This window comes from Elephas maximus, chromosome 9, assembly GCF_024166365.1.
Source record: "Elephas maximus indicus isolate mEleMax1 chromosome 9, mEleMax1 primary haplotype, whole genome shotgun sequence".
Lineage (NCBI taxonomy): Eukaryota > Metazoa > Chordata > Mammalia > Proboscidea > Elephantidae > Elephas > Elephas maximus.
Window position 1 is genome coordinate 125641887 of NC_064827.1, and position 26764 is coordinate 125668650.

Sequence of the window (26764 nt, forward strand, 5' to 3'; positions counted from 1 at the left end):
TAAGATTGATACAAAAAGAAAAACACCAAGACATATTATCATCAAACTCACCAAAACCAAAGATAAACAGAAAATTTTAAAAGCAGCCAGGGAGAAAAGAAAGGTTTCCTTCAAGGGAGAATCAATAAGAATATGTTCTGACTACTCAGCAGAAACCATGCAGGCAAGAAGGGAATGGGACGACATATACAGAACACTGAAGGAGAAAAACTGCCAGCCAAGGATCATATATCCAGCAAAACTCTCTCTGAAATATGAAGGTGAAATTAAGATATTTACAGACAAACACAAGTTTAGAGAATTTGCAAAAACCAAACCAAAGCTACAAGAAATACTAAAGGATATTGTTTGGTCAGAGAACCAATAATATCAGATATCAGCACAACACAAGGTCACAAAACAGAACGTCCTGAAATCAACTCAAATAGGGAAATCACAAAAACAAACAAATTAAGATTAATTAAAAAAAAATACACATAACAGGGAATCATGGAAGTCAATAGGTAAAAGATCACAATAATCAAAAAGAGGGACTAAATACAGGAGGCATTGAACTGCCATATGGAGAGTGATACAAGGCGATATAGAACAATACAAGTTAGGTTTTTACTTAGAAAAATAGGGGTAAATAATAAGGTAACCACAAAAAGGTATAACAACTCTATAACTCAAGATAAAAACCAAGAAAAACGTAACGACTCAACTAACATAAAGTCAAGCACTATGAAAATGAGGATCTCACAATTTACTAAGAAAAACGCCTCAGCACAAAAAAGTATGTGGAAAAATGAAATTGTCAACAACACACATAAAAAGGCATCAAAATGACAGCACTAAAAACTTATTTATCTATAATTACCCTGAATGTAAATGGACTAAATGCACCAATAAAGAGACAGAGAGTCACAGACTGGATAAAGAAACACGATCCATCTATATGCTGCCTCCAAGAGACACACCTTAGACTTAGAGACACAAACAAACTAAAACTCAAAGGATGGAAAAAAGTATATCAAGCAAACAATAAGCAAAAAAGAAGAGGAGTAGCAATATTAATTTCTGACAAAATAGACTTTAGACTTAAATCCACCACAAAGGATAAAGAAGGACACTATATAATGATAAAAGGGACAATTGATCAGGAAGACATAACCATATTAAATATTTATGCACCCAATGACAGGGCTGCAAGATACATAAATCAAATTTTAACAGAATTGAAAAGCGAGATAGATACCTCCACAATTATAGTAGGAGACTTCAACACACCACTTTCGGAGAAGGACAGGACATCCAGTAAGAAGCTCAACAGAGACACGGAAGATCTAATTACAACAATCAACCAACTTGACCTCATTGACTTATACAGAACTCTCCACCCAACTGCTGCAAAATATACTTTTTTTTCTAGCGCACATGGAACATTCTCTAGAATAGACCACATATTAGGTCATAAAACAAACCTTTGCAGAGTCCAAAACATTGAAATATTACAAAGCATCTTCTCAGACCACAAGGCAATAAAACTAGAGATCAATAACAGAAAAACCAGGGAAAAGAAATCAAATACTTGGAAAATGAACAATACCCTCCTGAAAAAAGACTGGGTTATAGAAGACATCAAGGAGGGAATAAGGAAATTCATAGAAAGCAACGAGAATGAAAATACTTCCTATCAAAACCTCTGGGACACAGCAAAAGCAGTGGTCAGAGGCCAATTTATATCAATAAATGCACACATACAAAAAGAAGAAAGAGCCAAAATCAGAGAACTGTCCCGACAACTTGAACAAATAGAAACTGAGCAACAAAAGAATCCATCAGGCACCAGAAGAAAACAAATAATAAAAATTAGAGCTGAACTAAATGAATTAGAGAACAGAAAAACAATCGAAAGAATTAACAAAGCCAAAAGCTGGTTCTTTGAAAAAATTAACAAAATTGATAAACCATTGGCTAGATTGACTAAAGAAATACAGGAAAGGAAACAAATAACCCGAATAAGAAATGAGAAGGACCACATCACAACAGAACCAAATGAAATTAAAAGAATCATTTCAGATTATTATGAAAAATTGTACTCTAACAAATTTGCAAACCTAGAAGAAATGGATGAATTCCTGGAAAAACACTACCTACCTAAACTAACACAATCAGAAGTAGAACAACTAAATAGACCCATAACAAAAAAAGAGATTGCAGCAGTAATCAAAAAAGTTCCAAAAAAAAAAAAAAAGCCCTGGCCCGGACGGCTTCACTGCAGAGTTCTACCAAACTTTCAGAGAAGAGTTAACACCACTACTACTAAAGGTATTCCAAAGCATAGAAAATGACGGAATACTACCCAACTCATTCTATGAAGCCACCATCTCCCTGATACCAAAACCAGGTAAAGACATTACAAAAAAAGAAAATTATAGACCTATATCCCTCATGAACATTGATGCAAAAATCCTCAACAAAATTCTAGCCAATAGAATCCAACAACACATCAAAAAAATAATTCACCCTGATCAAGTGGGATTTATACCAGGTATGCAAGGCTGGTTTAATATCAGAAAAACCATTAATGTAATCCATCACACAAATAAAACAAAAGACAAAAACCACATGATCTTATCAATTGATGCAGAAAAGGCATTTGACAAAGTCCAACACCCATTCATGATAAAAACTCTTACCAAAATAGGAATTGAAGGAAAATTCCTCAAAATAATAAAGGGCATCTATGCAAAGCCAACAGCCAGTATCACTCTAAATGGAGAGAACCTGAAAGCATTTCCCTTGAGAACGGGATCCAGACAAGGATGCTCTTTATCACCGCTCTTATTCAACATCGTTTTGGAAGTCTTAGCCAGGGCAATTAGGCTAGACAAAGAAATAAAGGGTATCCGGATTGGCAAGGAAGAAGTAAAGTTATCACTATTTGCAGATGACATGATTATATACACAGAAAACCCTAAGGAATCCTCCAGAAAACTACTGAAACTAATAGAAGAGTGTGGCAGAGTCTCAGGTTATAAAATAAACATACAAAAATCACTTGGATTCCTCTACATCAACAAAAAGAACACCGAAGAGGAAATAACCAAATCAATACCATTCACAGTAGCCCCCAAGAAGATAAGATACTTAGGAATAAATCTTACCAAGGATGTAAAAGACCTATACAAAGAAAACTACAAAGCTCTACTACAAGAAATTCAAAAGGACATGCTTAAGTGGAAAAACATACCCTGCTCATGGATAGGAAGACAACATAGTAAAAATGTCTATTCTACCAAAAGCCATCTATACATTTAACGCACTTCCGATCCAAATTCCAATGTCATATTTTAAGGGGATAGAGAAACAAATCACCAATTTCATATGGAAGGGAAAGAGCCCCGGATAAGCAAAGCACTACTGAAAAAGAAGAAGAAAGTGGGAGGCCTCACCTTACCTGACTTCAGAACCTATTATACAGCCACAGTAGTCAAAACAGCCTGGTATTGGTACAACAACAGACACATAGACCAATGGAACAGAATTGAGAACCCAGACATAGATCCATCCACGTATGAGCAGCTGGTATTTGACAAAGGACCAGTGTCAATTAACTGGGGAAAAGATAGCCTTTTTAACAAATGGTGCTGGCATAACTGGATATCCATTTGCAAAAAAATGAAACAGGACCCATACCTCACACCATGCACAAAAACTAACTCCAAGTGGATCAAAGACCTAAACATAAAGACTAAAACGATAAAGATCATGGAAGAAAAAATTGGGACAACCCTAGGAGCCCTAATACAAGGTATAAACAGAATACAAAACATTACCAAAAATGATGAAGAGAAACCCAATAACTGGGAGCTCCTAAAAATCAAACACCTATGCTCATCTAAAGACTTCTCCAAAAGAGTAAAAAGACCACCTACAGATTGGGAAAGAATTTTCAGCTATGACATCTCCGACCAGCGCCTGATCTCTAAAATCTACATGATTCTGTCAAAACTCAACCACAAAAAGACAAACAACCCAATCAAGAAGTGGGCAAAGGATATGAACACACATTTCACTAAAGAAGATATTCAGGCAGCCAACAGATACATGAGAAAATGCTCTCGATCATTAGCCATTAGAGAAATGCAAATTAAAACTACGATGAGATTCCATCTCACCCCAGCAAGGCTGGCATTAATCCAAAAAACACAAAATAATAAATGTTGGAGAGGCTGCGGAGAGATTGGAACTCTCATACACTGCTGGTGAGAATGTAAAATGGTACAACCACTTTGGAAATCTATCTGGCGTTATCTTAAACAGTTAGAAATAGAACTACCATACAACCCAGAAATCCCACTCCTCGGAATATACCCTAGAGATACAAGAGCCTTCACACAAACAGATATATGCACACCCATGTTTATTGCAGCTCTGTTTACAATAGCAAAAATTTGGAAGCAACCAAGGTGTCCATCAACAGATGAATGGGTAAATAAATTGTGGTATATTCACACAATGGAATACTACGCATCGATAAAGAACAGTGACGAATCTCTGAAACATTTCATAACATGGAGGAACCTGGAAGGCATTATGCTGAGCGAGATGAGTCAGAGGCAAAAGGACAAATATGGTATAAGACCACTATTATAAGATCTTGAGAAATAGTAAACCTGAGAAGAACACATACTTTTGTGGTTACGAGGGGGGGAGGGAGGGAGGGTGGGAGAGGGTTTTTTATTGATTAATCAGTAGATAAGAACTGCTTTAGGTGAAGGGAAAGACAACACTCAATACATGGAAGGTCACCTCAATTGGACTGGACCAAAAGCAAAGAAGTTTCCGGGATAAAATGAATGCTTCAAAGGTCAGCGGAGCAAGCGCGGGGGTCTGGGGAACATGGTTTGCGGGGACTTCTAAGTCAATTGGCAAAATAATTCTATTATGAAATCATTCTGCATCCCACTTTGAAATGTGGCGTCTGGGGTCTTAAATGCTAACAAGCGGCCATCTAAGATGCATCAATTGGTCTCAACCCACCTGGAGCAAAGGAAAATGAAGAACACCAAGGCCACACGACAACTAAGAGCCCAAGAGACAGAAAGGGCCACATGAACCAGAGACCTACATCATCCTGAGACCAGAAGAACTAGTTGGTGCCCGGCCACAATCGATGACTGCCCTGACAGGGAGCACAGCAGAGGACCCCTGAGGGAGCAGGAGATCAGTGGGATACAGACCCCAAATTCTCATAAAAAGACCAAACTTAATGGTCTGACTGAGACTGGAGGAATCCCGGCGGCCATGCTCCCCAGACCTTCTGTTGACACAGGACAGGAACCATCCCCGAAGACAACTCATCAGACATGAAAGGGACTGGTCAGCGGGGGGGAGAGAGACGCTGATGAAGAGTGAGCTAATTATATCAGGTGGACACTTGAGATTGTGTTGGCAACTCTTGTCTGGAGGGGGGATGGGAAGATAGAGAGAGAGGGAAGCAGGCAAAATTGTCAAGAAAGGAGAGACTGAAAGGGCTGACTCAAGAGGGGGAGAGCAATTGGGAGTAGGGAGTTAGATGTATGTAAACTTATATGTGACAGACTGATTGGATTTGTAAAGGTTCACTTGAAGCATAATAAAAGTTATTAAAAAAAAGAAAAGAAAAAAAAAAGAAGTCTCGCCATCCTTGCTTCTTGGGAGCATTCTGGTTGTACTTCTTCCAAGACAGATTTGTTCATTCTTTTGGCAGTCCATGGTATATTCAATATTCTTTACCAACACCACAATTCAAAGGCGTCAATTCTTCTTTGGTCTTCCTTATTCATTGTCTAGCTTTCACATGCATATGATGCGATTGAAAATACCATTGCTTGGGTCAGGGATGCCTTAGTCTTCAAGGTGACATCTTCGTTTTTCAACACTTTTAAGAGGTCCTTTGCAGCAGATGTGCCCAATACAATGCGTCTTTTGATTTCTTGACTACTGCTTCCAAGATGGGTACTGACTGTGGATCCGAGTAAAATGAAATCCTTGACCACTCCGACCTTTTCTCCATTTATCATGATGTGGTTTATTGGTGCAGTTGTGAAGATTTTTGTTTTCTTTATGTTGAGGTGTAATCCATAATGAAGTCTGTGGTCTTTTATCTTTATCAATGAGTGCTTCAAGTCCTCTTCACTTTCAGCAAGCAAGGTTGTGTCATCTGTATAATGCAGGTTGTTAATGAGTCTTCCTCCAATCCTGATGCCCGTTCTTCTTCATATAGTTCAGCTTCTTGGATTATTTGCTCAGCATACAGATTCAACCCCAGGCTGAGTAAAATTCCACTGCCTCAAGCAGCTTGCTTGGCACACCTGATAGCTTTACATTAAAACCCTGGTTCCTTTGCTTGACACACCCCATAGTTTACATTAAGATCCTGGTTCCCCTCTCCTTAACTGCTGCCCAAAATGAGAGGAAATTGGCGGAAACCAGTTTCGCTGCTAAATTGACATTCAGGATAACATTTTAGACTTCATACATAGTAACAATTAAATGGAAGCCTGGGCTTTCTACTCTGCTATGACTGTTAAAACCACTGGGTCAATCCATCTCATTGAAGGTTGTCATGGATTGAACTGTATCTCCCAAAAATATGTCGATCAATTTGGCTAGGCGATGATGCTTATGTGATTGTCCACCATTTTGTCATCTGATGTGATTTTCCTATATGTTGTAAATTCTATCTCTATGATGTTATTGAGGTGGCATAAGTAGGTGGTAGTTATGTTAATGAGGCAAGACTCAATATACAAGATTGGATTGTGTCTTGAGCAATCCTTTTTGAGATATAAAAGAGATAAGTGCACAGAGAGACAGGGGGACCTCATGCCACCAAGAAAGCAGCTCCAGAAGCAGAGCAAGTCCTTTGGACCTGGGGTTCCTGGGCAGAGAGGTTCCTAGTCCAGGGGAAGATTGATGACAAGGATGTTCCTCCAGAGTCAACAGAGAAAGCCTTCCCCTGTAGCTCACGCCCTGAATTTCGGCTTCTAGCCTACTAGACTGTGAGAGAATAAACTTCTGTTTGTTAAAGCCATCCACTTGTGGTATTTCTGTTACAGCAGCACTAGATGACTAAGACAAGGGTCTTCATCTTTTTCACCGATACTCTACCAAGTATGATGTCCTTCTCCAGGGATTGTTCCCTTCTGATAATATGTCCAAAGTAAGTGAGACAGTCTTGACATCCTCACTTCTAAGATAAAAAGGTAACTGCTGAAAATTTGGCCCTCCACCCACCTGCAGCCATAAGACCTCTTGAAATTTAAATTAAAAAAGCTCAGAGTCTTTTTTGGTAAATCATGAGGTAATGGTTTTGTTATTGACTACCCTTTTCTAGCAGGAAGAGATAAATTTATAATGCTATAGGGTAGCTTCTGGAGCAGGAAACAATCAATGCTTTTGCAGTTTGGGTCAGGATTTTTATGGTTAATTTTTGGTTTGTAAGAAAAACTTTTAAAATCAAAGTAAGATGTCTGTTACTAATTTTTTTTTTTCTTTGACAGATTTAGGACACACCCTATTTGATATGGTTTCATTAGTATAACAAAAAAAACTATTCCCAAATGGAATTACATCCACAGGTACATGGGTCAGGATTCCTACACATATTGTGGGGGGATACAATTCTAGTCATAACAGGTCCCAAGACAATTCAATGGGGGGAATGGCCAATTTCTTTTTCCTCCAACAAATGGTGATGGGACAAATGGATATCTGCTAGCAAGAAGCAAAAAAAAAAACAAGAAACAAATCAAAAACTTACATCACACTATATAAAAATTAACTAAAAATTGATTATAAGCCTAAATCTTATAACTTCTTCAAAAAAAAAAAAAAAACCACAGGAGAAAATCTTCACAACCTCCTAATCGAAAAAAAACAAAACACCAAATCCATTACCATCGAGTCAATTCTGACTCATAGTGATACATGAAAAGTAAAAAAGGAAAAAAAAATCAATTTGTATTTCATCAAAAGTAAAAACTTTCACTCTTCAAAAGTCACTCTTAAAGGGATGAAAAGACAAGCCAAGGACTTAGAGGAAATATTTGCAAATCATGTACTAGTAAAGAACTTGCATCTGCAACATATGAAGAACTTTTACAACTCAATAAAAAGACAAATAACTCATGTTTTTGAAATGGGCAAATGATTTGAATAGACAGTTTACTAAAAAAGTTATATAAATGACAATTAATCTCAGAATAACATGTTCAACATCATTAGTCATTAGGAAACGCAAATTAAAACAACAATGAGATATCACTTCACGCCCCCAAAAAATGGCTATAATAAGACAGACAATACCAAGTGTTGGTAAGAATGTGGAAAAGTAGAACCTTCCGTAATCTGGCAGTTTCTTAAAACTTTAAATACAAATTTACCATACAACCCAGAAGTTTCACTTTTATGACTCCACCAGAGAGAAACTAAAACATATGTTCCCATGAAGAACTGCACATGAATATTCACAACAACATTGTTCATAATAGCCAAAGTCTTCAAGCAATCCAAAGGTCTGTCAACTGATAAATGAATGTACACCATAAAATGGAATAAAAAGGAACAAAACCAACGATACATGCTATGACATGGGAACTTCAAAAACATTACGCTAAGTGGAAGAAGCTAGACGCTTTTACATGAAATGTGCAACGAATGCGCATGTCGGTGCATAAAGCAGATCACTGGTTGCCTAGGGCTGAATGTGGAAGCAGGGATTAACTACTAATTCGGAGAGGCACAATTCTATAAATACATTAAAGATCATTGACGTGTACAATTACAACGAGCGAATTTGTGATATGTAAGTTATATCTCAATAAAGTGGTTTTATTGAGTTAATAAGAAATCTTACACAGTTTCCTAATTCCGTGGCTTATTTGACTCCTCTATATTCTTTGGGCTTTAATTTTGGAGTGTTGTTGTTAGGTGCCTTCGAGTCAACTTCAACTCATAGCGACCCTATGTACAACACAACAAAATACTGCCCTCTTCTGAACAATCCTCACAATCTTTGCTATGCTTGAGCCCACTGTTGCAGCCACTGTGTCATCCATCTCGTTGACAGTCTTCTTCTTTTTTGCTGGCCGTTGACTTTACCAAGCATGATGTCTTTCTCCAGGAACTGGTTCCTCTTGATAACATGTCCAAAGTAGGTGAGAAGAAGTCTAGCCACCCTTGCTTCAAAGGAGCACTCTGGCTGTACTTTTTCCAAGACAAATTTGTTCATTCTTCTGGCAGTCCGTGGAATATTCAGTGTTCTTCACTAACACCATGATTCAGAGGCATCAATTCTTCTTCGGTTTTCCATATTCATTGACCAGCTTTCACATGCATATGAGGTGACTGAAAATGTCATGGTTTGGGTCAGGTGCACCTTAGTCCTCAAAGTCATATCTTTGTTTTTCAATACTTTAAAGAGGTCTTTTGCAGCAGATTTTCCCAGTGTGATATGTCAATACAATTTTGCAATACATGCCTTCTTTTGATGATATTATCCATTCCTATGGCCTCAACTCTCACCTAAACCCTTAAATTCCCCCAATCTACATCTCTAATTGAAATCCTTTTGCCCAAATTCCAAATAGATATTTCTAAATGCCTCTTGGGGAAATTCAACTAGATATTTCATAGATATCTCAATCTTACTATATTTAATATAGTCCTCATTATTTTGACCCCAGCTTTGTTCACCCCACCCAGCCCATTTCCTAGATTTCTTTCTTTTCCTCCTTAGAACCTCCTTAAAGAGAAAGAGCCACTGGCTAGCTGGAATCAGCTGAAACAGGTCCTGCCCCCCATCCCGGCATTCCAGATAACCGTTAGCTCATTAACTGCTTTAAGCAATTTAAATTTAAGTTTAAATTCTCCACCCCTGGGTAGAGAGCTGACATGCTAATAAAAAAAATGACTTAGTTCCTCCTGCTCCGGGGATCAAACCTGGACATTAGAAAATGCTTACTCATTCTGAAATGCTCAGCGCCTGCGCCTGCTCATTTTCTATTTTGAAACTGATCCTGCCTATATAAACCAGCCTCAACAAGCTGCCTGAGAGGCAGTCTTGGATGGCACACAGCCCGGTCTGTCTCCTTGCTTGTCTCTTCGGGAGAAAGATGTGACAGGCACTTCCTTAAAGATTTACACCCTTGGAAATCCTATGGGACAGTTCTACTCTGTCCTATACAGTCACTATGAGTCAGAAGCGACTCTATGGTAACAGGCAATTATTAAATTGATATATTAGTGTATACTAATTTTTTAATACTAATTGCTATTTTTATACTAATTGCTATTGCCTTTACTCTTTTCCACCTAGACACTAAAGTGAATAAAATAATTTCCCTGTGGTCTGGTGTTTACAATCTAGTGACGAAGAAAAAATACCCTGTCCCATTTTTCTATGTCGTCTATTTATTACACCAGCACTACCTTTTTTTTTTTTTTTCCTAGCGTTGGGGGCGGGATCAGGCGCCTGGCCTCAGAATGCGATTAGGAGCTGAGCTCGGGTTCCTTCGGGTGCCCAGTTTGGGGCAGGGTCCGGCTGGCTGGGGGTGGGGCCAGGGATTAAGGCAAAGGCAGGGTCAGGTGCCTGGCTCAGGGTGTGGTCGGGGCGCGGGAGCAGGGCGGGACCAGGGGGCGGGGTCAGGGCGGGGTCGGGGGTCAGGCTCTGGGGTTCCTTCCTCTGTTGGTCCACGGGGGCTATTGGACCTGGGCAGTGATGATGGGTGCTGAGGCGGCTCGGCCTGATCGAAACAGTCCGCGCACCCTGTTCTGGCTGCGCCAGGTACAGCTGCTGCTGCAGCTGCTGCTGCCTCTGACCGAGGCCGCCTTGTGGCCGGGAGAGGCTCCGTCTGCCGCCCCTCCTGTCAAAGAGCGCCTTCTCCTCGCCCCCTCCCAGGCTCCAGGTGAGTGAGGAGGACAAAGCCTTACCGGGGAGAAGGGGCTGGAGGGCCGGCACTACTGACCCCAGAAGTGGAGGAGTCAGGGGAGGAGGTTCAGGTGACCAATGGCCATGCCCAGGGTGATCGAGGGATTTGCAACAGGAGCTGAAAGGAAAACCTCATGGGGCCTGAAACCGAGGTGCATAGGGCTGGGATCAGCCTATAGGTAACAGCCAGAGAAGATGGGGAAGTGTGGGGCAGGCAGGTGCCCTGGGACCAGGAAGTCACCTAAGTCTCACCTCTCCACACTCTCCTCCCAACCAGGTGGTCTCAGAGACATCGACCAAGGTGGGTCTAGCTCCTCACTCACTGGGGTCTTTCTTGGGTGGGAATTCTCCCCAGAGCCCAGGTGTGGGAGCCATGGAAGGTGGGCAGATGGCAAGGGTGTCTTCAAGACTGGGTGAAGAGAGAAGGTACCAGGACTGTTGAAGTGAGGGGACCCTGAGTTGGGTGGGGCTCCAGACGTCTCATTTCACCTTGCTTGGGGGTGAGGGGCACAGAACAGGGACTAGGACTCTCCCTTTTCATGGGGCCTGAACACATGACTTCACATCACTTCCCTTCAGTCTCTCCTAGGGGTGAGTCTTAGAAGCCAGGTTGTCATCATGGGCCCCACATCCTCTTCTTTAGAAATGGAGAATTGAATCCAAAGAGGGGAAGTGGCTTACCTCAGGTCACATAAGCATCACAGAAAGTTTTGGTTTTCAAACTCCAACTTCTGCCTGTGATGTCTCTCCCCTGGTTATTGGGGTGAGGTAGAGGGGGCAAAGCCACTTAAAAGCCATGACATTCAGCTAGTAATGTAACCTCTAAGACTCTCACCTGCAAATAGGTATAGAGGTGTGCTAGCTGAGGGAAATAAGGTCCGTGGTGTGCCTATCACAGGGCTTGGCCCAGGGATGGTGCTGTCTTTCCCAGAAATGCAGCCTTGAGCTCCCTCGGTCACCCACCCCCACCAGACCCCTGGGCTATCATTCCCACAGGGCTTTGTTGTGCTTAGTGGCCTGGTCCTCAGAGGCAGCCATTGAAGGCAGAGGCCAAGACAGCCCTCTTGGCCTGAGTTTCCCTTGATAGAGGGAGGCACCTCACTGGTAGTGACATTCTGGGGTACCACAGGCGACTCTAACATAGGTGGGGTGGTGGTGGTGTCTTCACAGTGTGCGGAAAGCCCAAGGTGGTGGGAAAGGTCTTTGGTGGCCAGGACGTGGTGGCTGGCCAATGGCCATGGCAGGCCAGCCTGCTCTACCAGGGCTGGCACTTCTGCGGCGCAGTCCTCATTGACACCCAGTGGGTAGTTTCAGCAGCTCACTGCTTTCTCAAGTGAGTCTTTCTTCCTTGGTGCCCCAAGCAGAGGGGATGGGTGGGGGAGGAAGATGCAAGGGGAAGAGGAAAGAAATGGGTAAAGGATGTCCCAAGTCTTTCTCCTCCCAGCTTTGCTGTGGGACAGTCTGCCGCCACCAAACACATGGTACTGTTCCTGCCTTTGACCTGGCATTCCCCTCCACTTGGACTCCCTCCCCACTTAACTCTCCTGCATCTGCCTAAATCCTTCTTATCCTTTGCTCTCATTTCAGGCAGTGCCTCCTCCAGGGAATCTCCTGTTCCTCTGTGCTGGAGTCAAGCATCTCTTGTCTGTGGCCCAGGGTTCGCTCACGGCAGATCCCCTGTGTCTGTCTTCCCCAACACAAACTTGCCTTTAGAGCATTGGCAGTGTTTGTCTTGGCCACGATGTGATGTGGACAAGCTTTTTGCCACCTGTAGACCAGGCATTCTCTGTGGATTTCCCATACACTCCTGTTGAGTCGGAATCTCTAGGCACTGACCTAGGACTCTGCGTGTACAACCAGCAGCACTTTGTAACACTATATTCCCAGGAAGAGCTGCAGTCCCCATGACCCCACAGGCCAGCCTACATGGGTGGGAAAGTGTGGGGCTCCCTGACCTTGGAGACATGAACTAGACAGTCAGGAGTCTAACTCGTAAGGCCTTTCCTGGGCCTGGCTCTGTGCCCATCTTCTTAACAGACTTGGAGAGATCCAGAGTGAGTAGGGGAACAGCACAGCCCACGTCATGGAGTTGGAGCTCAAGCACTGACTGGCTTTGAGACCCCACCTGGGTCCTGTTAGCCTCTACTCTGTGCCACACTCCATGTGAGACCCTCTATGTCATAGATGATGGGAGATCCCGACTTGAGATGTTTTGCCATCCTGCTTATTAGGCACAAGCTTAATAAGGGTGAAGAAGGAGAGAAAGCCTAAAGTGAATAAGAGGGGATGTCTGAACTGAGGGTAAAGGGTGAGAATGATTTAGCCAGATAACAAGCTTTATTAAAGGAAGGTGAATACCCCAGGTGAGAGAAGTCAGAAGATGCTATGCTTCAGTCTGGGGGTTGAAGGGAGCTGCCAGAAGAGGGCGTGGAGTTGGAGGGACTTGTCTGAAGGGAAGATTTGGACATGTGTAGTCGGGGAGGGCCTTCACGTGGATGAGCCATGTGAACAAAGTCATGAAGTTTGGAAGATTCATCACGCATGTTCATGGAACAAGAAGAGATTCGGTTTCATGCTCTCATTTGTTTATTTAACAAATCTATGAGTGCTTGCAACCATGTGGAGAAGCAACCCTTGGGAAGTAGGATGTCTAAAAAAAGGAGAAAGGCAGGAAAGGTGGACAGTCCAGGAGGTGGGTCATGAGGAACCTTCAGAAGGTTCAGGTTAGAGTTAGCATTGAGCCAGATCTTCTCTTGTGTGAAATAAAAGTGCTCAATTTGGTGACCCCACCAAGCACAGCACTAGATTCTCTGCTCTTCAGATTCTAGGACATGATGGGGAAGTCATGTGTCCTGAAGTTGTGAGTAGACTATCAATCAGCTTCAAGGGAGAAGGGCTACTATTAGAAAGGGGGAGACAAAAGCTGTCTGTAATCATGGTGGGGTGGGGGGACCCAGAGGGGTGTGGACAGTTAAAGGAGGATGCAAGGAGAGAGTGCTTGCCCCCTACTCAGAGATAATGGATGATAATAGGCCCTTTCTCCTCCAGCAAATCCCATGCCCCAGAGGATTACCAGGTTCTGTTGGGAAATACACAACTGTACGAAGAAACTCAGCACACCCGGAAGATGCCTGTGAATAGGATTATCATCCACCCAGATTTTGAGAAGTTTCACCCCTTTGGGAGTGACATTGTCATGTTGCAACTGTACCTGCCTGTGAACTTCACTTCGCACATCATCCCTGCCTGCCTCCCAAACCCTGATATACTGCTGCCCAGTTACACATCCTGTTGGATAACTGGCTGGGGAATGCTCACCGAGAACAGTGAGAGCACATGGTGGAGAAGGGGACAGAAGAGGGAGGATGAGGGAAGAGAGACAGACAAGGAGGGGAAAAGGAAGGTATGGCTCAGTCTGAGAGGTCTTCAGGCAAAGAGGCCCAGGGCTGTGCCTCATTTCCATAACTTGTAAGCTGAGAAGACCATATCGGGGCCCTTCTAGTTCTAAAAATGGAACTAGAGCCCAAGATTCTAAAAGTCTGGGAATATTTTGCTTTTGGAATCAAGAATTTGGGGTTGAATTTTTGTGGTTCTTTCTGTAAGATTTTAATTAGCCATGAATCTGAGATCACTTGGTTCAACTCCAAAATTCAAGCTTGGGGCCTGGGCCATTGCAGGCCACCACCAAACATCTTGATTTTTCGGTGCCATAGAAGGTGCTTGGGAGGTATACAAGAAAACACATTTATGGCTTCTGACTCCAAACTCCCTACCTTGGCTATAAAGCCTTTTCATGGTCAAGTTAGAATGACTATGACTTAATAGTGTTTACCTCTGTAAAAGTTTTTTTGCTCTTCTCTTAGCCCAGGTCAACTGTATACTTCATAGACTTATTAGGGTCAACAAAATAACAGTTGAAAAAGTATTATTTTTAAAGACAGGAAATGTACACAAAGGCTTATGCATAAGGTGTTTTATTTTTTTAAAAAAGGCATGTTTATACTTTGAGGAAATGCTTAGGGTGTAATATTAAGGAAAAAATATATATTTGGAATTATTTGTAGGGTCATAATTTGCTACAGTGCTTCTCAACAGATGTGCTACCAGCATTTTGGCCATAACATGTCTTTATCAGGTGGAACTGTTAGCATCCTTGGCCTTTGCCCACTAGATGCCAGGGACACTCCCTAGTCATTATGACAACCAGCATCCCAGCATTTCCAAACATGCCTCCATGAAGGCACTGCTCCTCACTGAGTAAGGACACTCTAGTGTGCACTGAGGAAGGAAGCAGGAACGGAAAGTGTATATATATATATCAAGGCTCAGAGTTGGGAACAGAAACAGCCACCCATCTGTCTCCTGTACCCTTACTTCTCATTTTGGCTCTTTTTTTTGAGTATTTGTTTGCTCACTTGTCTTCGCATGAATACAGACACATACAGAGACTGGTCACTCCTTGAGGGCGTGGACCATGTCTTAGTTGTTTCAATATCCCAACCTCCACCACAGGGCCTGGCGCCTTGTAGCTACTCCACTGCTACCTCCCTGTTCTATAGATTATCATTTCTTGCGTGTAGCCTCCTAACTAATCTCCCAGCTTCCACCGTCGTGCGCCTCCACTTTAGTTTTTGAACAGTTGTCAGAGTGTTAATTTTAAAATACCAGTCATGCCACGTCTCCATTCAGTGCCCTCCAGGTTCTTCTCATTTGTGCTTAGTATGAAATCCAAACTCCCTACTTTAGCATACAGCCCTGCATATTGGCTCACTTCTTCCTCTCTGCCTTCTCCTACTGTAACCCTTATATACTCCATCCTAGCCACAAGCACTTCCTTCCTGTTCCTTTAATATGCTAAGGCTATTGCTGCCTCAGGGCCTTTACTTCTGCTCTTCCTGCCTAGCAAGCTTTCTCCCTGAATAGTTGCCTGACTAGTTCTTCTTGACACAACAAAGCTTAGATAGCTCCTCTGGGAAGTTTTACTTGATTATGTGAGCTAAAATAGGCAACCCCAACTATCACATCTCCCTGTTTTATTTCCCTCGTGCCTTTACTAGATCTAAAATAATTTTATTTCACTTACTGTTTCTGCCAACTAAAAATGTTTCCCACTATATCACTGTTGTCTAGAAGATACCTAAAAAAGGACAGATGAATAGATGAGTGAGTGGATGAGTGGGTGGATGTCAGAGGATGGGTGGATATTGATGAGTTTGTGGATAGAAGGATAGGTGCGTGGAGGGATGGGTGGGCGGAGAGATGGTGGGAAGACAGATGAAGTTGGTGGATGTGTCAATAATAGATGGAGGGGAAGTGGGGTGGATGGATGACAGAGGAATGGATGGAGACAGGAATGAAAGGGTGAATGGGCAAATGGAAGAATGAGTGAATGAATAGAATTTTGAGGGAAGTGGGTAGATGGAAGAAGAAGTATAGAAGAAAGATAGAGAAATGGGAGAATGGTTAGTGATAGACGAATAGATAATGGATTGTACAGTTCATGAAACAGTAGGTGGGTTGGTGAATGGTTGCTAGGCCCCAGTAAATGGACTGTGTGTTGGTGGGACTTGTCTCTTTGTGTGTGTGTGTGTGTGTGTGTGTGTGTGTACGAGGAATAGTAACAGTGTGGTCTATTGCTATGAGATAGGTGGAGGGATTACAATAAGTTTGTGGAAAAGTTTGAGAAACAGGAAAGGGGCTTATCAGAATGAGTAGAAGACATGGTAAGCAGTGTTGAAAGACGAGCTGTGCTGACAAAACCCCATGTTTGTGAGAGAGTACTAGGAGGACACTAGCGAGCAGGAAGGCAGAGTGGGGGTTCAGAATAGCCTGGGATTCCTTTGCTAGGCTACATTCCACTTCACTGATCTCTACGTCATCCTCACAGTGCAGCTGCTTCCACCCTTCCGTCTCCAGGAGGGCAAGGTGGACCTCATTGAGAACAAATTCTGTAATCTCTTATATGGACAAAGGACAGCTGGAAGCAAGATCTACTCTCTGCATGAGGAGATGTTGTGTGCTGGGGACTTCTCAACAGGAAAGGCCATTTGTCGAGTAAGTAAGATCACTTCTCTTCTTCCTCTGCCTGTTATCAGGGCCCCAGTTTCCCCTGGAGAAGGTTGTGTTGCCTCTGTTCTTTGTAGAAATACCTGGGACTTCCTGGGATTGCTCTGTGTGTCTTCCCAAGACTCCATCTCTCAGTAGTTTTCCCCAGACTAGCTGTTTTCCAAGCCCTTTCAAGCAACAGAGCATCAGCTGGCAGGACACTCAAACAGTATTTTTTTGTTGTATATTTTTAAACTTTGTACTGAAAGATAACATAAATACAAATACAAGAGTATGTAATTCATGAGTGTGTAGATGAATTTTCACATACTGCCTTACCAGCAGCCCAGAAGCTACCCTCGTGTCTACTTCCTGTCCCTAATGCCCAAGGAAAACCACTACCTTCATTTTTAACACATGGGATTACCCAGTCCCAGTGCCGTCGAGTCGATTCTGACTCATAGCGACCCTACAGGACAGAGTAGAATGGCCCCATAGAGTTTCCAAGGAGCACAACACATGGGATTAGATTCTGAATTTTCTATAAATAGAATTTACAGTGGGCAGTCTTTCATGTCTGATCTCTCTTCACATTGTATTTGTGAGATTTATCCATACTGTTACACACCTACTTATAGTTTGTTTATTCTCATTGCTCTATAGTTTTCTATTGTGTGAATTGAATTCTATTATCAAGTCTACTGCCTATGGGTATTTGGGTCATTTCCAGGTTGGAGGTATTATGAGCAGCAGTGCTATGAACATTTTTATACATGTCTTTGGGACAGAAATGAATCCACTTCTCTTTCATAGAAATCTATGAGTAGAATTTACTGAATTAAAAGGTATGTGTATGGAAGGGGGGGGCAAGACGGTGGCATAAGGAGTCACTCCCCTACATGCCCCTAAAACTAAGCCAGTGAACAACAAATAAAAATTAGTACAGATAGAGATTTCAGAGCTCTGGATAGCAGTTAAGGAACTAAGGTAAGTCCCAAATCAAGACAGAGAGAGAGCAGGAACAGCAGAAAGACTGAGATTTGCCTACCCTACCTGCCAGTTCAGCTCACTGCAGCCATTTTGGACATGGACAGGCAATACCTTTGAACAAAGAACCGAGGACACCATCCACACCGAGGACACAGACTGGCTCAGAGATACTAGGTGAATAGCCTCAGAAAGGTCCAGCAAAAGGGTTGGGGTGCCTTCTCTGTTGGAGTAGAACTGAGAGTTAGTAGCATATCAGCACAACATGGATTTGAAATCTGATAAACTAAGGAAAGTGCAGTCCCATTAAAGTGGTGCAAATTGGGTGTGGGAACTCAAGGAGGGAGCAAGGAAGCACAGGTGCAACAGTTGGGGAGCTCACAGGGAAGCTGAAATGCTGTGGGTGAGTGCTATTGAGTCACAGAGATCAGAGGTGGAAGGACACCAAGACCCAAGACCCACAGAAGAGCCACGGGACCCATCCACCTGCCAGGACAAGAAAAGCACATCAAACAGGCAACCCAGCAGGAACCAACTGGATTCCTACCTAACAACCTAACAACCAGGCACTGAGGGAGAGCCTGCTCAGGATTGCCCAAGCAGAAAGAACCCAAAGCTCTAAAGCACTAACCCCACCTCCTCCCCACTTCAGGAAAGCCATGTCCCACCCCTTCTACCTTTAGCCAGTGGAAAAGTGCAGCACCTATGCATCCAGCTACATAAGGAAAGCCATGCCCCAGCCCCACAGATAAAAAAAAAAAAAAGATGTGAGGAAATCCTTTTCCCAGTGTTGCAGTCTGCTTGGGATAGATACGCCCCACCTATAGACCTCAGAAGGAACTTCACACCCCAGTAACATCAGCTAGCTTAGGGAAAACCACCCAGAGTCAGCATCCAGAAACTTAGAATTTTACAAAACACCTTAAACCTGGAGAGCCTGGATAGAACCCTGTATTAAGAACAACAACGAAAGTAACCTCAGACCCCCTCACAGAAAGGCTGAATCAATGCTGGAAGGGCCAGAATGCCCCTAATGGAACTTAGCAGAAGAAAGTGGAATTAAAGTATAAAAATGTTGTTGGTAGGTGCTCTCCAGTCAGTTCCAACTCATACACAAAACACTGCCCAGTCCTGGGTCATCCTCACGATCTGCTATGCTTGAGCCCATTGTTGCAGCCACTGTGTTGATCCATCTCATTGAGTATCTTCCTCTTTTTTGCTGACCCTCCACTTTACCATGCATGATGTCCTTCTCCTGGGATTGGTCCCTCCTGATGACATGTCCAAAGTATATGAGATGAAGTCTAGCCATCCTTGCTTCTAAGGAGCATTCTGGCTATACTTCTTCCAAGATGGATTTGTTCATTCTTCCACGGTATATATAGTCAGTATTCTTTGCCAACACTGTAATTCAAAGGCATCGACTCTTCTTTCTTCTTCCTTATTCATTGTCTAGCTTTTGCATGCATATGAGGCAACTGAAAATACCATGACTTGGGTCAGGCTCACCTTAGTCCTCAAAGTGACATCCTTGCTTTTCAACACTTTGAAGAGGTCTTTTGCAGCAGATTTACCCAACACAATATGTCATCATATTTCTTGACTGCTGCTTCCATGGCATTGATTGTGGACCCGAGTAAAAAGAAATCCTGAAAATAATTCTTTGGAAATACATAAAATTCTGAGTTCCAGATCATCATAGTAAGATATTAAAATGGCCCACATTAAAAAAAAAATTATAAAGCATACAAGATCACAGGAGAAGATGTTCCGTGCTTATGGATTGGAAGAATTAATATAGTCAAGATGTCAGTACTGCCCAAAGCAATCTACAGATACAACTTAATTCCAGTCAAAATTCCAACAACATTCTTTACAGAAATAGAAAAAACTAATCCTCAATTTTATCTGTAAATGGCTTTGGATAGTATTGAGCATGGAACACCTTTCCATCTGTTTAGGTCTTCTGGAGTCTCTTTCAGAAACCCTCGTGGCATAATGGTTAAGAGCTACAGCTGCTAATCAAAAGGTCCAGCAGTCTGAATCCACCAGGTGCTCCTTGGAAACCCTATGGGGCAGTTGTACCCTGTCCTTTAGGGTCACTATGAGTCTGAATCGACTCAGTGCCAAAGGGTTTGATTTTTTTGCTTTCAGCAGTGTTTTATGATTTTCATTGTATAAGTTTTTCACATTGCTGTGTAAATTTATTCCTAGATATTCATTTTCTTAGATGTTATTGTAAATGGAGTTGTTTACTTAATCTTCTTTTCAGATTTCTCTTTGCTGGTGTTTAGAAACCCAACTGATTTTTGTGTGTTGAGCTTGCATCCTGCAACTTTGCTAAATTCCTCTGTTAGTTCTAGAAGCTTATTAGTAGATTCTTTGGGATTTTCTATATATAGGACCGTGTCATCTGCGAATAGAGATAGTTTTACTTCTTCCTTTCCAATTTGGACACATTTTCTTTCTTTTTCTTGCAGTACTGCTCTGGCTAGAGCTTCCAGTACAACACCGAATAGGAGTGGTGAGAGTAGGCATCCTTGTCTAGTTCTCGTTTATAAGGGCAAAGTTCTCAATCTTTCTCCATTGATTATAATGTTGGCTGTTGGTTTTTCATAAATGCCTTTAATCATGTTGAGGAACTTCCATTTTATTTCAATCTTGTTAAAAATTTTTATCGTAAAAGGGTGCTGAATTTTATTGAATACCTTCTCTGTGTTGATTGAGCTGATCACGTGGCTCTTTTCCTTCGTTCTGTTAATGTGGTGTATTATAACACTGACTGATTTTCTAATGTTGAGCCATCGTTACATTCCTGGAATAAATCCCATTTGGTCATGATGTGTAATTCTTTTAATATGCTGTTGGATTCTGTATGCTAGTATTTTGTTGAGGATTTTGGCATGTATATTCATAAGGGATATTGGTCTGTAGTTTTCTTTTCTTGTGGTTTCTTTGTCTGACACTGGTACCAGAGTAACGCTGGCTTTATACTTTTTGGAAGAGTTTGAACAGGATTGGTGTCAGTTCTCTAAATGTTCAGTACAATTCCCCCGTGAAGAAGCTAGCAAAAACTTGTACAAGTCAAGGTCATGGAAGCTCCATAGACACATCCAAACTCCCTGAGGGGCCAAATTGCTGGGCTAAGGGCTGTGGGGACCATGGTCTTGGGGAACATCTAGCTCAGATGGCATGACATAGTTTATAAAAAAAGTGGTCTACATTCTACTTTGGTGAGTACCTTCTGGGGTCTTAAAAGCCTGTAAGCGGCCATCTAAGATACTCCACTGGTCTCACCCCTTCAGGAGCAAGGAAGAATGAAGAAAATTAAAGATACAAGGGAAAGATTAGTCTAAAGGACTAATGGACCACATCTACCATGGCCTCCACCAGACTGAGTCCAGTACAGCTAGATTTTGCCCAGCTACCACCATTGACTGCTCTAACAGGGATCACAGTAGAGGGTCCTGGAAAGACCTGGAGAAAAACGTAGAACAAAATTCTAACTCACAAAAGACCAGACTTACTGGCTTGACAGAGACTGGAGAAACCCTGAGAGCATGGCCCTCGGACACCCTTTTAGCTCAGTAATGAAGTCGCTCCCAAGGTTCACCCTTCAGCCGAAGATTAGGCAGACCCATAAAACAAAACAAGACTAAAGGGGTACATCAGCCCAGGGGCAAGGACTAGAAGGCAGGGGGGTACAAGAAAGCTGGTAATAGGGAACCTAAGATCAAGAAGGGAGAGTGTTGACAGGTTGTAGGGTTGTTGTTAACCAATGTCATAAAACAAAATGTGTACTGTTTAATTAGAAAGTAGTTTGTTCTGTAAACCTTCACCTAAAGTACAATAAATAAAATGTTAAAAAAAAAAATTCCCCAGTGAAGCCAGTTGGGAGGCTTTTTATTACTGATTCAGCCTCTTTGCTTGTTATGGGTCTGCTAAGAGTTACTACTTTCTTCTGAGTCAGTTTAGCTAAGTTTAGCTCATTGCATCAGTTATCAATTTTGTTGGAGTACAGTTGTTCATAATGTTCTGTTATAATCCTTTTTACTTCTTTTGCGTCAGTTGTAATGTTTCCACTTTCATTTCTTACTTTGGTTATTTGCTTCTTCTCTTTGTTTTGTTGTCACCCCAGCAAGCATTCATAAATTTTATTGATCTTTTCAAAGAACCAGCTTCTGAATTTATTGATTCTCTCTGCTGTTTTCCTGTTCTCTATTTCATCTATTTCAGCTCTGACCTTTATTTATTTTATTCTAGTTGCTTTTTGTTTAGTTTGCTCTTCTTTTTCTTATGTCTCAAGCAGTAGAGTTATACTATTTGATATCTTTCTTCTTTTTTAATTTAGGTGTTTATTGCTATAAATTTTCTTCTGAGGACTGCCTTCACTGCATCCCATAAGCTTTGGTATGATGTGTTTATATTTTCGTTTATATCCAGGTATTTTAATTTCACTCTTGATTTCTTCCCTTGACTCAATAGTTATTGTGTGTTGTTTAATTTCCGCAAATTTTTGTGTTTTCTAATATTATTCCTTTGTGATCAGAGAAGATACTTTGTATAATTTCTGTCTTTTAAAATTTGTTGAAACTTGTTTAATGGTCTATTCTGGAAAATGATCCATGTGCACAGGAGAAAAATGTGTATTGCTCTGAAGATGGGTGGAGTATTCTATATATGTCCATTAGTCTAATTGGTCTAGTAGTATAGTTGGCTTATGGTATTATTTAAGTCCTCTGTGTCCTTACTGATCTCCTTTTTAGATGTTCTGTCCAGAATTGTAAGTGGTGTATTGAAGTCCTCAACTCTTATTGTGGAGTTATTACTCCTGTCCTATCAGTCAGTATTTCATATATTTTGGATCACTGATATTAGGTGCATATATATTTATAATTCTTAAGTCTTCTTGATGAATTAACTCTTTATTATGTAATGTCCTTCTTTATCTCTGATAATAGATTCTGACTTAACATCTATTTCATCTGATATCAATATGGCCACCTCTGCTATTTTTCCGTTATTAGTTGCATGGAGGAAACCCTGGTGTCATAGTGGTTAAGAGCTACAGCTGCTAACCAAAAGACTGGCAGTTTGAATCCACCAGGCACTCCTTGGAAACCCTATGGGGCAGTTCTACTCTGTCCTCTAGGGTTGCTTTGAGTTGGAATCAACTCAATGGCAGTGGGTAGTTACATGGAATATTCTTTTCCAACCTTTTACTTTCAGTCTGATTGTATCTTGTGTCTAAGGTGTGTCTCTTGTAGACTACATAAGAAAAAAAAAACATAACAATAGATCTTTTTTTTTTTTTTTAATCCATTCTGTTGCTATATGTCTTTTGAATGGGGAGTTTAGACCATTTACATTTAAGGTAATTACTGAAAACAAAGTACCTACTTCATTCATTTTGCTGATTGTTTTGTGTTTGTCTTATATCTTCTTTGTCCCATTATTTCTATATTTCCGGTTTTGTATGTCTACATCTGTGTGTGTGTGTTTAGCTGCTTTTTTTGTGTTGAATCTTTTTGATTTCTTCCTTTTTCCCTTCTGTGTATTTGCTCTGAGTATTTTCTTAGTGGTTATCACAGGTATTACATTGGACAACTTTAAAATTGCCACAACTTATTTCAGCTTCCTGCAAAAATTTGACATACAAATAACAAGTAACATACAACACTAACGCATTGAAACTCTATTCCTGTTTTGCTCCTCCCTCCTCACTTTCTGTTGTTGAGTCTCCAGTTAAATCATTATAGATACTGTATCTGACAGGTTTTTAATTTATTTCTTGTGCAGTTGAAGTTGTATTACTTGTTGAACTATTGTTTTCTCCCTGAAAATACTGTATACTTGCCCCTTGTGTTTGCCCATGCTGTTACCTTTATTGGAGATTTCTCTTTTTTCCCCTTTCCCATGTGCATATTTGAATATTTGTCTAGTGTACTTTCCTTTCCATCTGAAGAACTCTCTTAAGTAATATCTGCAGAGCAGATCTGGTAGTAACAAATTCCCAGAGTTTCTATTTATTTGGGAATGTCTTGATTTCTCCCTCATTTTTGAATGACAACTTTGCTGAGTAAAGAGTTCTTGGTTGATAATTGTTTTCCTTCAATATTTTATATATGTTGCTGCATTGTCTTCTGGCCTCCAAGGTTTTTTTTTTTTTTTTTACATTTTTCACAATGTGTCAACGTTCTCTTTATTTTTAAATAATATTTTACAGAGCTTTTGGTGAAAGTTTGCACAGCAAGCTTTTGACAATCTCCACACAAATTGTTCAGTGACTTTAGTTACATTTATCACAATGCGTTAAGTTTCTTTCCCATTACTGTAGTTTCCCTGCCTCCTCATCTTCCTCCAGGGCTTCTGAGGAGAAATCTCCACTGATTCTTATGTAGGACCATTCATAGGTCATATTGTGCTTTTCTCTTGCTGCCTTCAGAATTCTCTTGTCTTTGTTTTTCCAAGTATTACTGTGTGTCATGACATAGCCCTCTTTTTATCCCTTCTGCTTGGGGTTTGTCTAGCTTTCCGGATTTGCTGGTTCGTTTCTTATTCGGGTCTGGGAAATTCTCTGTGATTATCTGTTGGAAAATAATTTCTATGTGTTTTTTACTATCCTGTTGTTCTGAAATTCCAAAAATCCTGTTTGATTTCTTATTTGAATCCCACAATTCTATTTGGCTTTGTTCACTTTTCTCTGTTCTGTAGAACTTCAAATTGTTGGAGTATCCAGACTTACTGGACCTTTTGAAAATGGAGGATTCCCCAAGACTATGGGGGGAAAATATATATATATATAATCTCCAAAGTATCAACAGGTATTTTAAGGCATAGATGAAAAGGGGTGGGTGGGAGATTAAATGGAAGTGAAAAACTAAAACAGAAATAATGAGACTGTTGATATAATGTGAAGAACATAGCCAGTGTCACTGATCATTATATCTAGAAACTGTGGAATGGAAGTGCATTTTTGCTGTGTATATTTCACCAAAAAAAAAAAAAAGATATGCATATGTTCAGCTTTATTAGATCTTAACAGTTTTCCAAAGTGGTTATACTAGTTTATAGTCCTTCCAACAGTGGATGAGAGTTTATATCTCAACACTTGATACTTTCCATCTTTTCTCATTTTAACCATTTTGCTTGGTGTGTACTGATATTGTGGTTTTAATTTTCATTTTCCTAATGACTAACAGAATCAACTCAACAGCAACTACAATAAAAATAAAGTTAAATGCATTTTCATATGTTTGTTGTCCTTGAATATCCTCTACTGTGAAGTTTTCATTCAAGTTTTTTTTCCTTCCCATTTTTTTTGTTTGGCTATCTGTCTTTTTTCATGTTAGAATGTTTTATATATTTTGGGTATGAGTTTATTGTTAGATATATGGACTGTGAAGATCCCTTCCCGCTTTCTATAACATCCCATTATATTGATGGGGAAACTGAGGCCCACAGAAGGGAAGTGTCTAGCCTAAAGCAAAGCAGCACAACTGGGGCCAACGTGTTCTGACTCCAATCTGACCCTGCCTCCACAACATTTTCTGCACGGCCAATCTATCTCCCCAAATGACATCATGGGCCAAGCTTCTGCACAGAAAACAGTGTGAAGTGGAGAGGGAAGTATTAGGGCTCTGGAGTTAGAGATATCAGGATCCAGATCTCTGTTGTGTGTTCTTGCTTTGTGACCTTGAACAACCTCTTCACCTTCTGAGCCTATTTTCTCATGCATAAACTTGGAATTCTGAGACCACTTCATGGGGCTGTTGAAAGGATGGTGTTGAGTAATGTCCGCCAAAAATTCATATCCACCAAAACATCAGAATGTGACTTTACTTGGAAATAGGGGTCTTTGTAGATATAGTTAGTTAAAGGCCTCCAGATAAAGTCATCCTAGGTTAAGACAGTCCCTAAACTCAATGAATGATGTTCTTATAAGAGGAGAGGACAGAGACGACACACACAGGAAAGAAGGCCATGTGAAGACAGAGGCAGAGTTGGAATTATGCTACCATACGCCACAAAATGCCTGAGGGCACCAGAAGCTGGAGGAGGAAAGGATTCTCTTGTAAAGGAGGGAGGGAGCATGACCCTGAGAAAACCTTGATTTCAGACTTCTGGCTTCCAGAACTGTGAAAGAATAAATTTCTGTTGTTTTAAGCTACAAGTTCGTAGTAATATGCTATGGCAGCCCTATGGGTGGAATGATAAGAGCCTGGCCCATGGGAAGGGCTCACTGACAGTGGCTGTTTTTATTATTGTCCAGTGAGATGGGTAAGCTAGAGGAAGGAAGCTCTCCCCACCTGTCCTCCTGATAGGACCATAGATCCTGGTTTCTTTGTTGCCACCATTACACCCATCATTTCTTCTTTCTAGGTCTTCCTCACAGAGTCAGCTGCACTCAGAGGTGAAACAAGGGGTCTACAGAGTGTTAGGGCCTGATGGGGGCTCAACTACTGAGTGCCCAGGCCAGACTGCATTCTAGACTTCCCTTCTACCCTTGTTATTCACCTGCCTCCTCCTGCAGAGGCCATGCCTGTAGAGTCTCAGTGCCAGTACCCTTTGTCTGTTGGCCTGATGGACATTCCATAATGCCCTTAAAATATGCCCTTCCTCTAGTTCCATCCCCAGTCAGAGGACAACAGTGAGCTTGACACCTGGAGATCAGAGCAGATGGATTCCTCCATCTCCTTCTCTCCTACTTCCTTCCTTCCTAAGCCTTTCAGTCACATGGCCTGTCCATGAGATTCCAACCAGATTCATCTT

The 26764-nt window shown here is 41.4% G+C and overlaps 1 protein-coding gene across 1 annotated transcript in view; it reads left to right on the forward strand.

Moving 5' to 3' along the window:
* Window positions 1–10732: 10732 nt before the first annotated feature.
* Window positions 10733–26764, forward strand: part of LOC126082723 (putative serine protease 47) — a 29968-nt gene continuing 13936 nt past the window's right edge. Inside the window, exons 1-5 of the mRNA XM_049895583.1 lie at window positions 10733–10937; window positions 11238–11261; window positions 12548–12617; window positions 14009–14286; window positions 16848–17014. Coding sequence (XP_049751540.1) covers window positions 10751–10937; window positions 11238–11261; window positions 12548–12617; window positions 14009–14286; window positions 16848–17014 — 726 coding nt within the window. The 5' untranslated portion in view covers window positions 10733–10750. The remainder of the gene's footprint in view (window positions 10938–11237; window positions 11262–12547; window positions 12618–14008; window positions 14287–16847; window positions 17015–26764) is intronic.